This window comes from Monomorium pharaonis, chromosome 6 (genome assembly GCF_013373865.1).
Source record: "Monomorium pharaonis isolate MP-MQ-018 chromosome 6, ASM1337386v2, whole genome shotgun sequence".
Classification (NCBI taxonomy): domain Eukaryota; kingdom Metazoa; phylum Arthropoda; class Insecta; order Hymenoptera; family Formicidae; genus Monomorium; species Monomorium pharaonis.
In genome coordinates, this window is record NC_050472.1 from 11867739 (window position 1) to 11883989 (window position 16251).

The following is a 16251-nucleotide window of genomic DNA, read 5'->3' on the forward strand; positions in this document are numbered from 1 at the left end:
GCTTCGCGAGCGTGAGCTTTGCGTGCGTTGTGAGCGCAAGCTTAACGCTAAAAATCAATATATCGATTGCTTCAGTCAGCTGAGTCTGTCGGCCCCGGCGTTGCTTAGTTATGTATAAACAAATGGTTTTGTTGAGAACTTCCTGAGACGTCAACTCGTGCGGACGTGCTCGGAGTTGTTGTAAACGTGTTCGCTGCTTATAATAAAGTTCCTTGTTCGCCAAAAGCGTGTTCTTATTCCGTCGCGTTCGCGAGCGGAAGTGAGTGTGTGTGTGGAAGTGCGAGAGTGCTACGGGGAGCGCAACACTTTTTGGAGGCCCCGGAGGGATCTTCCTTGACAACGGCCATGGCAACGGATGTGATTTCCGACGAGGGACGGCGCGTTCCTTCAAAGAGAAGACGCCCTGAGACTCCCGGGCCCTCTGCGGGAAGTGTCGGAGCGGTTGCGCCGGAGTTTCAAGCTCTGCTAGAGGAGCTTCGTCTTCTGCGCGTGGAGCAGGCGCGCCAACAACAGGAGTTCGCTGAAACGCTTCGGCGACGGGACGAGGAGCTACAGCGCCTGCGAGAGAGCGTGCAACAGCTTCAGGGCGTGCGCGGAGAACGCGAGCAACAGGAGGAAATGCTGCGACAGCTCCAACTTCAGCGAGGAGCTCCGCCACAGCTAAGTCCTTCCAATAACTTCCGCGAATGAAATTTCGTCGGGCACGTTGCTTGGATATAAATTAAAGCCTGATACTTTTGATGGGACGGTTTCTCTTCGAGAATTCCTTTCCCAATTTGATTTAATAGCGCGGGCGAATTCTTGGGGGGATTCCGCGAAAACAGTGGCCCTAGCTTCGTGCTTGAGGGGAAAAGCGCGTTCCATTTTAGAAAATGTGTCGGATTTCGGAAACGTAAATTTTTCAGAGCTGGTTTCGAAATTAGAGTTGCGTTTTGGGGAAGGGCATAATTCCCAGAATTTTTATTCGCTTTTCACAAATCGGAGACAGAGGTTTGGGGAAGATTTTGCTTCTTTCGGGGCGGAACTTGAGAGGCTCGCGCGGCAGGCGTATCCTGAGTGCCCTTTTTTGGTTCGGGACAAAATCGCTTGCGCGCAATTTGTGTCCTCTCTCGCGGACGGTTTTGTAAAAAGAACGCTTCAATTAGAAGGGATAACTTCTTTAAAAATCGCGATTGAAAGGGCTAAGGCGGTAAAAGTTATTCAGGGGGGTAATTTCTTGAACAGGGGGAATTTCGGAAAAAGGGATGCGGGGGAAAAGAATGATAACGGAAAAGGAAATGGCGGGGAAAAGTCAAAGGCCGCGTTTTAAAATTTTATTAAAAAGGAAAATGGTCGAAATGGGGAAAAGGGGAAATTCAATTCTAAAGAATGTTGGTCTTGCGGAAAAGTAGGGCATTTTCGGTTTGAATGCCCTGAAAATGTGGGAAACGCGGTTTAAAATAAAATTACTTTTGTCTGGTTGGTTCTGCTGTTTTTCTTTTTCAGATTAAAACGTTGAATTTGGTGACGCTTGGGTCGGAAATTTTCATCTGAAGCAGGAGAGAAACGAATTGAGTCTTCTGAAGAGGGTACTCCTTTTAAGAAGACCGTCTCGCTCACGGTTTTTGGACGTGGTTTTTCCGTGAGACTTTGGGCAAATGCCGAGACGGGGACTTGGGAGTCCTTCGGGACTAAAGGGGACCACGGAGTCATACCCCCCCCCTTGTCCGAAATACAAGTAAGAAGGGCGCAAGTCACTTGTGAAGAGTGAAGCGTCGTCGATGTGAGAAGAGGAAACGGGCGAGTTCTTCGCTTCGGAAGGTTGGGACTCCGTGCATCGCTCTGGAAGCTGGCCACTTCCAAGATGGGGATGAGCGGAAGTTTCGGCAGGTGGAGGGGAAGAAGGCGTCGCTCGGTAACCTGTGGCTGCGGCTCAGGGTAGAGCAAGAAACGTCTGAAACTAAGTCCAGGAAGTTTTCCTCGAAGAAATCCTCCTTGAATTGTCGGGACGACAATTCTGAAGAAGGGGGGTAGTGTTGCGAACGTGAGCTTCGCGAGCGTGAGCTTTGCGTGCGTTGTGAGCGCAAGCTTAACGCTAAAAATCAATATATCGATTGCTTCAGTCAGCTGAGTCTGTCGGCCCCGGCGTTGTTTAGTTATGTATAAACAAATGGTTTTGTTGAGAACTTCCTGAGACGTCAACTCGTGCGGACGTGCTCGGAGTTGTTGTAAACGTGTTCGCTGCTTATAATAAAGTTCCTTGTTCGCCAAAAGCGTGTTCTTATTCCGTCGCGTTCGCGAGCGGAAGTGAGTGTGTGTGTGGAAGTGCGAGAGTGCTTCGGGGAGCGCAACAATATCAACAAACACGAAGGCTGTCAATCCGTTGTAAGTTTACATCGATGTTCCAAAGATCACGATTTTGATTGGTCAACACCTACCGTACTACGTAGCGAGAAACACACGTAAAAAAGAAATTGCTAAAATGTTTCTCATAAAAAAGACGGCCAATTCTTTAAACTTACAAAAAGACATCGAAAATTTAAATCTAATTTACAACAGAATTATTATACATACATGAATGTTTGTCTTTTACTTGTACCTCGCTATTTTTATTTTTGTCTATCAATCAGTCTGACGGTTACTGCTCACCAGTAAAGACTTACATCACCAATTTCAATTATATTTATTATTATTTCATGACACGAATGTTTAATGTAACAACACGTAAGTTTTTGTCGTTTTCTTTATTACCTATGTTTAATGTAACAACATAAATTTTGACGTTTTTTCTGTATTATATATATATTTTTTATACTTTACTCTTTTCTGTTATACAATTTACAGTTATAATCATGATTTGCTGACACAAGTCACAAATTCATATGTGATTGTACATTACTTGAGAAAGGTCCAAAGCAGGGGCCGAAACGTTGTTACGTTTATTATTTTAATAAAATTTGCCAGTTGTGTCGTCTTGAAAAATATGTAGTCTCAATTATTATAAAAATATGTGACTTATGTTTTCTGGATCAACACTAGAGATCATTTTTTTAAGTATTATGCTTGTTAGCTTCCTTAGTGCAAAAATGCAATCTTGCATTAAGTCAATAAAAGCTACAAAAATAATTTAGAGGTAACCGAATTTTGATTATTAGACTTCAGTTACATAGAAAACCTGAGAAATTTAATATACGAGAAATAGAATTCACGTAGTGACAGTTTTGCAATTATTGTATTCAGTGATATGGTAGCACAAACCATCTTCAATTTTTACCAACACTCTGCCGTCAAATTATGTTGTGCAGATTTTTGCAGCTAATCTGCTATTAAATTTTTTTCAAGTCAGCAGAATCTGTTTAATTTTTATTAATTTGTTGGCATAAAATGTCAACAGGTTCTGTAGATTTCGAGCAATAGTTTGCCAATATTGTCAGACATTACAAGTTACTGTATTAAGTTTGTTACTGATATCAGAAATGTATAGATATAGGCTAGTAACTGGAGCTCAAACTCGGGCATAATTAATAACTAATTCCTTCAAGCAATTTTAACGATTGTTATGGTATATTGGACCAAAAAAGTGGAAAAGCCGCAAAATGCTATTAAATTCAGGGATGCGTTTTTGAGATATAGAGAAAAAGGATAGGTTTTCACTCAATTCAAAATATCTCAAAAACAAAAGCAAGTACAAAAAAATTGCTGCAGAACATTTTTGTAGGAAATCAAATTACCTATCGGATTTGTGTTAAAAAAAAAATTTTTACAATTTTTTAAAATCGTAAAATAAGCAAAAAGCGGTGGCAAAAAATAACGAAAATTTGCAAAAAATTCAAATTTTTACATTTTTGTTTATAACTAATATTTGCCTTAATAGGATCGACTATACGCTTACAGAAACTTAAAGTATACATTATAACAAACAAAATGAGCACACGTTAAAGTATTTTCCATTAATCGTCACCGAGATATCGTTGACGGAAGTTAGGCATTTTTACTTAGTATTTTGCTTTTACGGGTAGATTTGAACAAAAAGTATTTTCTCATATTACATATATCTTGAAAACTACACATTTTATGAAAAAAGTATAACACACTTTTCTTTTGCAAATTAAATTTCCTACCGAATGCATATATGAAAAAAGCAAATGCACGAAAAAATGCCCATAAAATAATAAAAAATGGAAACGAGAAAATTACGATATTTTAACCATAAAAAATTTTAGTTTTTTGGTTACAACTTTCTTTTTAAATTACTACCTACATTGTTTTAATTAAAAAACTTAAAGTATACGTTATAACGAACAAAATGAGCACTCGCGAAAGTATTTACATTAATAGTCATCGAGATATTATTGACGGAAGTTAGGGATTTTTATTCAGTTTTTCGCTTTTGCGATTGGATTTGAACAATAAGTATTTTCTTATATTACATATATCTCTAAAGCTATGCATTTTATGAAAAATGTACCAGACACCTTTTTTGTTGCAAATTCAATTTCCTATTGAGTGCACATATGAAAAAAGCAATTTTATAAAAAATTACCGGTAAAAATAATTAAAATTTTCTCTGCTATTAATCTTTTATAAAAAATGTCGTATTATTTAATATTATATCTATTTTCTCGTCAACTTTTGCAGTAAAATCTTCTTGGACTCATAAACGACTTAAGGGGGCATAGCAGTTTGGCGCTACCAAAAAAGGCATTCTTCATGAATTTTTTTCAGAGCCAAGAGACTAACTATAAAAATGAGACATTTTGCTTAATAAAATATACCTTTCGTAATTCTCGTACAAATTTTATTGTACTAATTTAGTTAAAAAATCCCCCCTTTCACCGTTGTGTACTTACTCGTGCATGCCACGCATGATTCCGCGATAACAATAATATCTCCTTGCCCGTTCATTCGAAATACAAAAACCAAACGGGATCTTAAAGAAGAGTAAATTCCCTTGTTGTTGTCGTATCCAATTTTTAAAATTCAAATTTTAAACAAAATGGTGGACTTTTAAAATAAGAATATCAATTTTCGGCCAAAAATTTTATTTTTGTTTGTAAAAAAAAATTAAAAAAATTCGAATTTAAAAAATTGGATACGACAACGACAAGCAAATTTCATAAGTTTTTAGTTAAAAAAAAAAATAGATCGGTTGATTCGTCTTCAAATTATCATTGTTACCGACTTTAAAAACATGGTTTTGAGATGTTACATCCGGCAGACTCCACGATTTCCCTTCGTCAGAGAAACAAATAACTTACAAAAGAAATTCCGTTTCAACGGTCTCCGAACATTTTTTTTTGCGTCTAGGATTAGTCTGTTAGAAATGTGATGACAAACATGGATGGATGAAACGACCAAGTTGATAATTTCGATTCCTTTTGAATATTGAGTTAACAAATAATAAATTCTGAACGTAGAAATACAAAAAAAGGTTTTACGTTTCCTCACAAAAATGAGCAATAAAGAATTCAAACATTAGGAAAAAATAAATAACCGCTTTCTCCATTTGCAAACCATACCGTAGCACGTCTAGTACGATAAAGAATTATTTATCTTTTAAACCCAAAAGGAAGATAACCTACGCGATAGGTCGGATCCCTTCAAGAAACAGAGAAATTTTCGACTCAACGTATGATTGGTAAAAAAGGAAAAACTATTTCTCCAATAAGAAAACTTAGAATTCACCCACCACATAATCCTGAAAAAGAGTCCTACCAATCAGAATATTTGAACCACCTATATTTGGATCCTCCTTCTGTAAGACTCTGTATATATAAACCAAATCTTGAAAAAGTTTAGCAGTGTTTTTTCACCCCAGTTAGTAGTCAGTGATTAGTAACGGGTAAGAGAGTTAGTTAGTTAGTCAATTAGTTAGTAATCATGTAGAATCAGTGTGCGAATAAACTTTAGCGCCGTTCCATCCGGTCAAGAAAACCCTTCGATTCCGACGAATTTGTTCGAAAACCAGTAATGAGTAAGTCCCACAATCATAATTTCTTTTGTTTTTACGTTACTCATCAGCTCCCTTCTGTTTTAATTCTTTAAGATACGCTCCTATTACTTATAAATAATTCTCTCACACTCACATAAACTTAAGGATTCCGCGTGCGAATCTCGATTCCCCCCACACTTACACGAACCCGAGGCTCCCGTGTGCGAATCTCGAGTTCCCCCACACTTACACGAACTTAGGGATTCCGCGTGCGACTCTCGAGTTTCCCATTCGCCTCCTCATTTTTTTAAATCGTACTCTCCGATCAGTTCCCCAAAACTCGAAGATGTTCCACCCTTACTCTCTCCCGCGCTATTTCTTATGCTCTTACAACTTCCAGCATCTCTGTTTTTTTCACGTAACCATTTAGTAAACCCTTTGATTATTTCTTTGCTCCGCGTTTGCCGTTATATCTATAGAATTAAAAAACAAAAATCTTTGTTTCCCTTTCTCCGCCGACCACATATTTATATAATATTTGTACAACTATGTTCATACTTATTATGCGTTTTAAATTCAATTATACCGTTATTACAAAATTTTCAAATCACGACTTCAGCGTTTATTTATATTCTTATAATTTTTAGGGAAATTTAGAATAAATACTTTGTTATTTCTTTTGTTATATAAATTTCATCATTTATTTTAATTAATAACGACCTCTCCTTATCCCGAACAAAGACTGCACCTGGTTCAATCCCGAGTTAAAGCGATTCAATTTGTTGACTCGAAACTTGGACCGACGGACGTACGATTTGAAACGGGTTATAGCGGGCCTATCGGCATGTTGACCTATATTTTTGAGTCATAAAAAGTGCATTCGACCCGAGGCACCTACCCTCTCTTAATTTGTGTGCCTACGGGAATTCTACGTGTTTGTTACGTTCTTCCCTGCCTTACTTGTTCTCCTTGAAATATCCTTCCTACCAAATAAATGGAGTTAAATCCTATAAGGCTGGAGGTAACAGAGAAAAACGCGTTTAAAATTTTTGAACAATGTTACTCTATTGTAAAATTAAATTTATTCAACTTATCATTGTCAATTCCTGGGCTATACAGAAAACCCTCCTGTTCAAGATCTGTCTCTATTTGTTGATTTTTAGAGAGACGCCAACTTATACGAGCCTCCCGCGTCGCGTGCTGTGCCCGGATGTCAGAAAAGGCAAGCGCACGCCTGTGCACTGCCCGACATAATATATTGTGTAATTTTTTTACTCATTGGAATTTAAAAAAAAAAAAAAAACAGTTTTAGGATAACATTCTTGAAGGTTCAAACTGTCGAAAAATGTAATTAAAAAAATCGATTTTTTGAACCCGACAAACTGCTATGCTCTCTTAAAACCCTTAATGAAACCCGATGAATTTTTTTCATTAAAAATTTATAAATTGTTTTTTATTATTTTTTATTGCAAGAAATTCGTCGGGTTTCAAATCGTTAAGGGTTTTAAATCGTTTATGAGTCCAAGAAAATTTTCCTGTAAAAGTTGACGAGAAAATAGATATAATATTGCATAATACGGCACTTTTTATAGAAGATTAATATAGAGAAAATTTTAATTTACTTATATAAATATTAATAATTTACTTGTAATATCTTAACTTATTTTATATGTATGTAATATTTATAAGTAAGCCAAAATGTCTAATTGATGTATTATTTTTATAGGTAGTTTATTAGGAAATTGCTTTTTTCATATGTGCATTCGATGGGAAATTGAATTTGTAACGAAAAAGGTGTTTGGTACATTTTTCATAAAATGCATAGCTTTCGAGATATGTGTAATATAAAAAAATACTTATCGTTCATATCCAACCGCAAAAGCGAAAAACTGAATAAAAATCCCTAACTTCCGTTAATGATATTTCGGTGACTATTAATGGAAAATACTTTAACGTATGCTCATTTTGTTCGTTATAATGTATACTTTAAGTTTTTGTAAGCGTATAGTCGATCTTATTAAGGCAAATATAGTTATAAACAAAAATGTAAAAGTTGGAATTTTTTGCCACCGTTTTTTGCTTATTTTTTGATTTTAAAAAATTGTAAAAATTTTTTAAAATACATATCCAATAGGAAATTTAATTTCCTACAAAAATGTTCTATAGCAATTTTTTTGTACTTGCTTTTCTTTTCGAGATATTTCGAATTTAGTGAAAACCTACCCTTTTTCTCTACATCTCAAAAACACACTCCTGAATTTAATAGCATTTTGCGGTTTTTCCACTTTTTTTGGTTCAATATACCATAACAATCGATAAAATTGCTTGAAAGAATTAGTTGCTAATTAAACCCTCCAGTTACTGGCATAATATATGTTGCAAATATATAGTATTATAGATTTATCAGAGTGTAATCCAAGTGTAGTGTTTTTTTTTTCAAATTTGGCTAATTGTAAGTAAAAGTATTAAACATAGCATATAAACATTTTATATATTTTATATTTTTTATGATGACATTATAATAACACAAAATTATAAATAGTATAAATATGTTTATTATAATGTCATATTATTATTGTACAGTTTATATATTTTACAAAATAATAATATGTTGCCATTTTGCTATAAATGCTCAACGGCATTAAATTGAAGCAATCTATTTGACGAATTTATTTAGCATTCTGCTGATAAAATATATTTATAAGATAATAGCGTTTTTATGCTCTTTATTAGAGTAATACAATCTTTTAAGCTATGAATTGAATCATAAATTATTAAAGATTGACTGATAAATGACTAACTAAAGTACATTTTCTACTTAAAGCCATATAATTCATTCCTATGGATACTGATCTATTGACTCGAAGAGAAAAATGCTCTTTTATCACTGCAGACCCTATTTTTCACTTTTTGTTACACTTACATGTCACTCGCTTAGAGTGTAATATTTCACTCTATAATATTTAAAAAGGTATACAGATAGAAAGTGCAATGTGTAATACGCAAAAAACTACCTTCAAATCCTAATAAAGATGCGGTACTACTGACTGTTCCCATGCAATTGGTAGCTTCGCATGTATATATTCCTAAGCAGCAAGTGCCATCTTGTCCGGAAATAATTCGATGTATATCACCGGGCTTGAGTTCGACGTTGTCTTTATACCATTTTAAAACTGGCTGTGGGACACCGATAACCTTGCATTCTAAATTTACAGTACCTTCTTCAGATAGAATTGCGCGTAGATTTTCGAGAAATTTCGGTTTTTTGTAATGCTTGGGAATGATTAGCTTTAAAAAGCATGAAGTGACGCTATGGCCAAAATCATTTGCCGCTACACACTTCCATTCGGCCTAAGAAAATACAAAAAATGTTTAGAAACATATTTTTATTATTTATTAATACGTAATAAAGTAATACTAAACACGTGGGTTTATGACATCGGACACAAAGTAATATAAACTTTTATTACAGTAAGGAATTTGCATTAAAAAAATATTACACTTTTTATATTTAAATATAAAGTAAATGGTGTTACGAATCTATTCGTTTCCTTTATTTTTGATTTCCACGATTTATTAAATAGGAAAAATAAAATAAAGAAAAAAAATATTAGAATTTTTAACGTGGAGGGAAAACAATTTTATTAGCTGACTAATGCGTGGCGTCACACTTCACTAACAAGGGACTGGACAGAACTGTCCCTCACCGATTTTAATGAGCTTTAGATATGTTGTAGAACATGAAAAAATATTAAACCCATATTTTTTTTAGCAGTGTATCTCGGTAACGTTTTTATAAATTTGCAAAAAAATTGTATGGGAACCAAAGATCGCCTTCCTATTATTAATGGATATTTTATTGAAGTGTCATATGATGCGCCTGCGCGAGAACAACCAGCCCGTCTATCAACACTGGTATTAAACTTATTCCGTGTCGTCTGCAGAATGTATATATATATATATATATATATATATATATATATATATATATCCGTATAAATGTATTTTCAAACTCATTAAATTAAATTATATAATTATATTATCTTTATTATCAGAGTGTGCTATGTGCATATAGTGTAAATAATATAATTATGCAAATAGTTATTGCAATTTATATTTTGTACTTCTCTCTTAATATTATATATTTTGTTATATTATATTTGCAGTTTTAAATATTAAAATAATATTTTGCTTTATGTTAATCTATATTCTCATTTATAACAATGAAAATGTACGTACGCACATACGTATATATATGCTACTTTTGTTATATATATGCATTTATATCGTGTAATACGTTGAGTATTATGTAATTAAAATTTTATGTTCTAATATAAAAATATACGCAGAAGAGGCAGTTATTGAATATGACGCGACTAAAGAAATAACGCAACTTCTAGCGCGGCGCCTATAGCACGAGATTATCATCTCGTTTTGCCAATAATTGAGAATGGAACCCGTATATTATTATATTTGAATGGATTTGGCTTTTAATGCTCTTTAATTTTTGTCCTTACAAAATTTTTAAAATTTTGAAAAAAGGGGTGGGGGTGGGGTAAATTAAAAAGTTTGAAATTTTTGTAAAATCTAAATATACTATTGTAAAGAGTATAAAATACCATAAAACTTTTGTATAAATCATTTTTTCATAAACTTTATATTTTTAAAGATATTCGCCAAAAACAAAAAAACGCGTTATTTTCGAGGGGTGATTTCAACCCTTAAACGTCGAGATACGCCGCTAAAAAAAATATGGGTGTAATATTTTTTTATGTTCTACAACATATCCAAAGCTCATTAAAATCGGTGAGGGACAGTTCTGTCCGTTTCCTTGTAAGTCATCAGACAGCCGCGTATGCGCTCTGTGCTTCTACTATCAGGCCTGGTCTACAATAGCTGGAGTAAGTCTGGAATAAGAAGTAAAACTGGACGTAAAAGAGTATCCAGTGTAAGAAAGCTGGCATAAGGGCGTAAGCCCTTTAATTATTTAATTATTTTTATTTCGTCTTACTCCTACTCTTGCTTTTCTTAACGCTCGGTCAATAGCAGAAAGAAATTACCTTACTCTTATTTCTTACTCCTTGCTTACTCCATGTATTGTAGACCAGACCTCAGTATGAAGTGAAGTGTGACGTAACATTTTACATTCAGGTGGACTCAGGTCTTTTCGGTATTATTTTCGGTATTTTTAAATTATGCAATATTTTAATATTTATTTTCTCGCTCAATTTGCATTCAAAAGTACCGAAAAAATTACAATAAAAGTTATATATAAACTGTTAAATACAATTTTTCTTGAAAGTTATGCAAATTTTCTATTGTGCGTTGAAAGTGGTTCCCTTTGTATCACTCTTCTATAGGTAAAGTTGCGGATTTTAGCACTTTAACATTTTTATATATTGTAGTTCTTGTCCTATAAATGGCATGAATTGATGGCGTGATGGAAAAGGAGGATCCCAGATGCACACAGTAATATAAATGGACACAGTGCAAAACAGATACAGTAAAAAACAAACACGGTAAGACAAGAATACACTGTCAATCAGACACAAATAAATTTGTGTAAATTCTCCAGAGATCAAAGAAAAAAAGAAGAAGTAATTAACAAATAAGTGCGATAATGTAATCTACATAACTCTATTGAATTGGATAAATGTTAATCATATATACATATGATTAACATTTATCTTTTTACATTAAATTGTTGCAGAAAAAAGCAAAAAGTTATTAGTCGCAAGATTTATTAAGGTTAGAAAAACTCACAAAATATCCTTATAGCATCAATACGTGGAATTAATATGTTTAATTAAAATCTAATCACATATGTATACATATGGTTAATCATGTGTATACATATGGTTGACCATATGGTTGTACACATGTGTGATCAGATTTTAATTAAGCATATTGATTCCACGCATTGATGCAGATATAACCCAGATAGCGAACACAAGTAACTTTACGTTAAATTTTGTCATTCCCTGACTATTATTGACGTCACTAATTGACAACTTAATAACGTTAAAATGACGATCTACTGTCACAGACTATTGACGTCACAATAAAGATGACATTTTAATGTAATTTTTATGACTATTTTGGGCAGTAAGCTGCCGTTACTTTGACGTTTTACAAATTATTTTGGGTACACGTTCTATCCAGCACTTGCATCCACATTACTAAAATCTTTCACCGTAATGATGCACCACACATATCGATCACGACCATGTAAATCACAATTACATCCTATTTATCGCACTGCTTAACTTATGCTATCAGAAAAACGGTCATCCATCCAACTGTGAACCACCGTCGGTATTACTTGACTTTGAAGATTGTATGCAACCTAATACTTCATGATGATCCATAAACACTTGATGCTCATGAATACATATTTGTCATAGATCAGTTCAATAGATGTCAGAAAGATGAAATATGTACTTAATTGAATAATATTTTTATAAATAAATATTATTTTTATACTGATTTTTACATATGCGAAATAACATGTGGAATAACTTATAAAAATATGTTTTTGCTCTATCTTTTTGATAAAGGTTCCACACAGCACACTTTATCCTGAGGATATCCCAAATTGTCCCAGACAGACGAAGGCGATTCCACGGATATCCCAATGAGTAACACTTGGGATATCCTACAAGAATATCTTAGGATACCGTAAAATATCTTAAGATATCATATGATATCTTATTAATATATTTCAATATTTTAAGATATCCTAAGAGAAATATTATAAAATATCATAAGATATTCTATTAATATCTTACGATATTCTATTATATTCAAATAATATTCCATCATATCCTATAGCTTTACTATGGAGCGTAAATCAAGTGTAAAGAGAAAATTATAATGTATTATAATGTAAAGAATTATAACGTAATGAAAGAGTGACAAAAGCGTAAATTAAATCTCTAAGAGGCGTAGATTGAAATGTCAGAACATAAAGAAAGTACACTTATCGAAATAATGTAGCATATTAACAATACTAAAAAATTATAAAAAATAACATTAAAAAATTTTTTTATTTTATTTTATACAAACAGAGCAAAAACAGATTTTTTAATAAGTTGTTCCACATGCTATTTCTCGCGCATATGTATATGAAAAATGGGTAAAAAGCTGTAAAACTTTATATTTATTTATAAAAATATAAGTTATTTATATATATTTCATCCTAACAACATCTATTGTAATGATCTATAACAAATATGTATGCATAAACAGGAAGTATTCATGGATCATCACGAAGCGTTAGGATGTATACGGTCTTCGAAGTCAAGCAACGTCGGCGATGGTTGGCACTTGGATGGGTGATCGTTTTTTCGGGTAGAGAGATTAAACGTGCTTTGACAGGTACGACTGTGGCTTGGCTGAAACACGTATAGTCTTCTTCCTATTACAAAATTACCGCAGAAATAATTAGAACTTTTCATTTTTTGTTGAAAATTGTTTTAATTCTTAGAAACTCTTAAAAATACTTAGAAATATTCAAAAATTTCCTAAATTAATCAGAATTTTTCATTTTTTTAATTTTTCTGAGAATTCTTGCTTGACCAGCAAACGCACCTTCGACGGATTCTCTATCACTCGTGGCTACTCAATGCAGCCAAATTAGCAATGCCTTCAAGGTATTTCTCTCGACAGCCATAGTTGACGTGTATGATTATAAGGGAGAGCTTCACAGTTGTAGAATATTGTTGGATAGCGATTCTCAATTAAACTTTGTTAAAGAGAATTTCTTGAACAAGGTTCGGCTCGATAGTCGTGAGCTACACATGTCAATTTCTGGAGTAGCAAAGGCAACATTTGAAACGAAGAAAATAGTCGATATTACATTTCGATCGCGCGTAAACGCATATATTGGCAATATTAAATACATAGTTCTTCCTAAATCACGCAAAACTTGCCACAAGAATTCTCTTCCGTTTCGGAATTTAAAATTCCATCGAATATAATACTCGCTGATCCCAACTTTAACATCCCAAATAAAATCGACATGCTCATAGGCGCTCAATTGTTTTGGCAGCTTATCTGTGTTGGACAGATCAAGGCGTGTAAAACGCATTCTACTCTGCAAAAAACTAAATTAGGGTCATCAAGGAAAGATCAAATAAATTTATATTACTCAGAAATTTGGTGCAAGTTATTTTTAATCCCGAGGATGTAATACTAGCGTCCGCATACGCACATGACGCGAGCACAATTAAGCCGTGTATCACAAAACATTGGTCGTTATAAGGATATATTACAATATCTCATGAAATTCCTTGGACATCCTTTGGATATTGTTTGAGATATTTACAGGATGTCAAATTTATGGACATTTGTACATTCCTTGGATATCCCTTGGATATCTGAGACGGTCCAGATATCCCAAAATGACATCCCAGGAACATTCCTAGGATAATCCCTAGGATAATCGTGGAATGACGGTGAGAAATAGGACCAAATATTACGTCATAAAGACGTCATTGAATAATGTCAGTATACCGTCATTTAAATGTCATAGTCGCATTTTGATCATATGACGTTATTCGTACCAAAATTTGACGTCAAAATTACTTGTGTTTGTTACTCGGGAAGGATATTCTGTGACAGTTTTTATAACCTTAATAATCTTGCTACTAGTAACTTTTTTGTTTTTTTCTGCAACAATTTAATGTAAAAAAATCTTTGTTTAAAAGATTAATCAAAATTAGATGAAAATAGTTATGATAATATCTGGTCATAACATCAAATTGGTTCACAAACGTCGGAAACGACGATAATAGTTATGATAATATTTGGTCATAATCAAATTGGTCAACGTCAGAATTTATCTCGACACATTTGTCAAAATTATATGTATACCGTTAACCATAATCTATTATTTATAAATTGTGTTTGTTATGTATATTTGATGAACTTTTGATGGTTATAATATGATTGATAAAACTCTGTGGATAACAAACTTGTACAGATAAGAATTATGTCACATAAATATTTTAAATTATTCAAATAAAATGAAATGTAGTTTACATTCCCCTTCTCTCCTTTATTTTATTTAGGTCATAATACAAGGTATATTTACGATATCAAATTGATTCTACTCACTATTGTTTTATTAATATTAACAGTAAAAAATTGAAACAACTAATATGAAAATAATATAATTAATGGCACGCAATACTAATATATACATAAAGACATGTAACAGAAGGATTGCATATAAATCCTCAATCTTACTATTTTTTTATGACTTCCGTGGCATAAAACCCAGCGTGACATAAATACGTTACCGATCTATAAATATGTTACCCTAACATAGTATTTCATAAATACTCACTTGATCAACAAATTCGAGTTTTCGCATTTCAAAGTGGCATGTACCAAGATTCGCTCTTGTTATGTGATATTTGTCAGATTCATCCATGAACGCATCGTCTCTGTACCATGAAAGAGTTGGTTCAGGTGCTATGCTTACTAAAACAGAAAATACATTTATCAATACAATGTAACGATATGTTATAAAATTATTTAAACAATTTAAACAATTACATTTGTTTAAAAAGATTAAAGAAATATATATAAGAATACCTTGTACTGTAAAGCGAAAATCTTCGTTTATTCTTGCTTCACAACTTCTAAGACCTTTTATAAATTTTGGTGGTTGATTAGTGCTCAAAAGCTGAAAACGTTCTTCTTCGTTTAATTGATTCTGTATGTCTTCGATGGTTAATTCAGCTGTACTTTTGGCTTCACCCATGCAGTTTTTCGCGATACAGCAATAAGAACCTAAATAGTTTATAATAAATATATATGCAAGATTAAGAAATATCGCTGTCACCGTTATCATTACTTTTTTTTCAATAATTGTTATTGTTACTTTTTCTATTTGTAATTGTAATAATAATGTTACATTTTTACATCTGTGAAGTTAGATTTCTGGTTACCTCCGCAAGAATTCTTAGTCGTAGTAGGTTGTAGAAAAAATTTAAAGTAATGTAAACAGTGAAAAAAATGAGGTGCCAACTTTATAATGCTTTTTTTTTTTTAATATAATCGGATATGTTTTCAAAGAACAATGTTTAAAAAATGCTATTTTTTGCCCATAAATGGAAATGTAAACAACATAGTTAATCCTATAGATATTAATCTTTTGAATACGAATGGTAGAACGGGGACAAAAACAGTAAGGACAGAAAACCGCCACGTCCTTTTTAATTGTTCTTGGGTCCGTGTGAGAGATTTACAATAGCATGTAATTGCCATATACATATATTTCGAAGTTTTAAAAGTTGAGTAGCATTCGCAAGTTTACATTAGTTATTTAATTT

At 33.1% G+C, this 16251-nt stretch overlaps 1 protein-coding gene across 1 annotated transcript in view; it reads right to left on the reverse strand.

Annotated features, from left to right (window-relative positions):
• LOC105834071 overlaps nucleotides 1-16251 on the reverse strand; it is a 110204-nt gene that overhangs the window by 71608 nt on the left and 22345 nt on the right. The window contains exons 9-11 of the mRNA XM_036289053.1: nucleotides 15512-15709; nucleotides 15261-15397; nucleotides 8926-9262 (exon numbers count right to left, since the gene is read on the reverse strand). Of these exons, the coding sequence (XP_036144946.1) occupies nucleotides 8926-9262; nucleotides 15261-15397; nucleotides 15512-15709 (672 nt within the window). The remainder of the gene's footprint in view (nucleotides 1-8925; nucleotides 9263-15260; nucleotides 15398-15511; nucleotides 15710-16251) is intronic.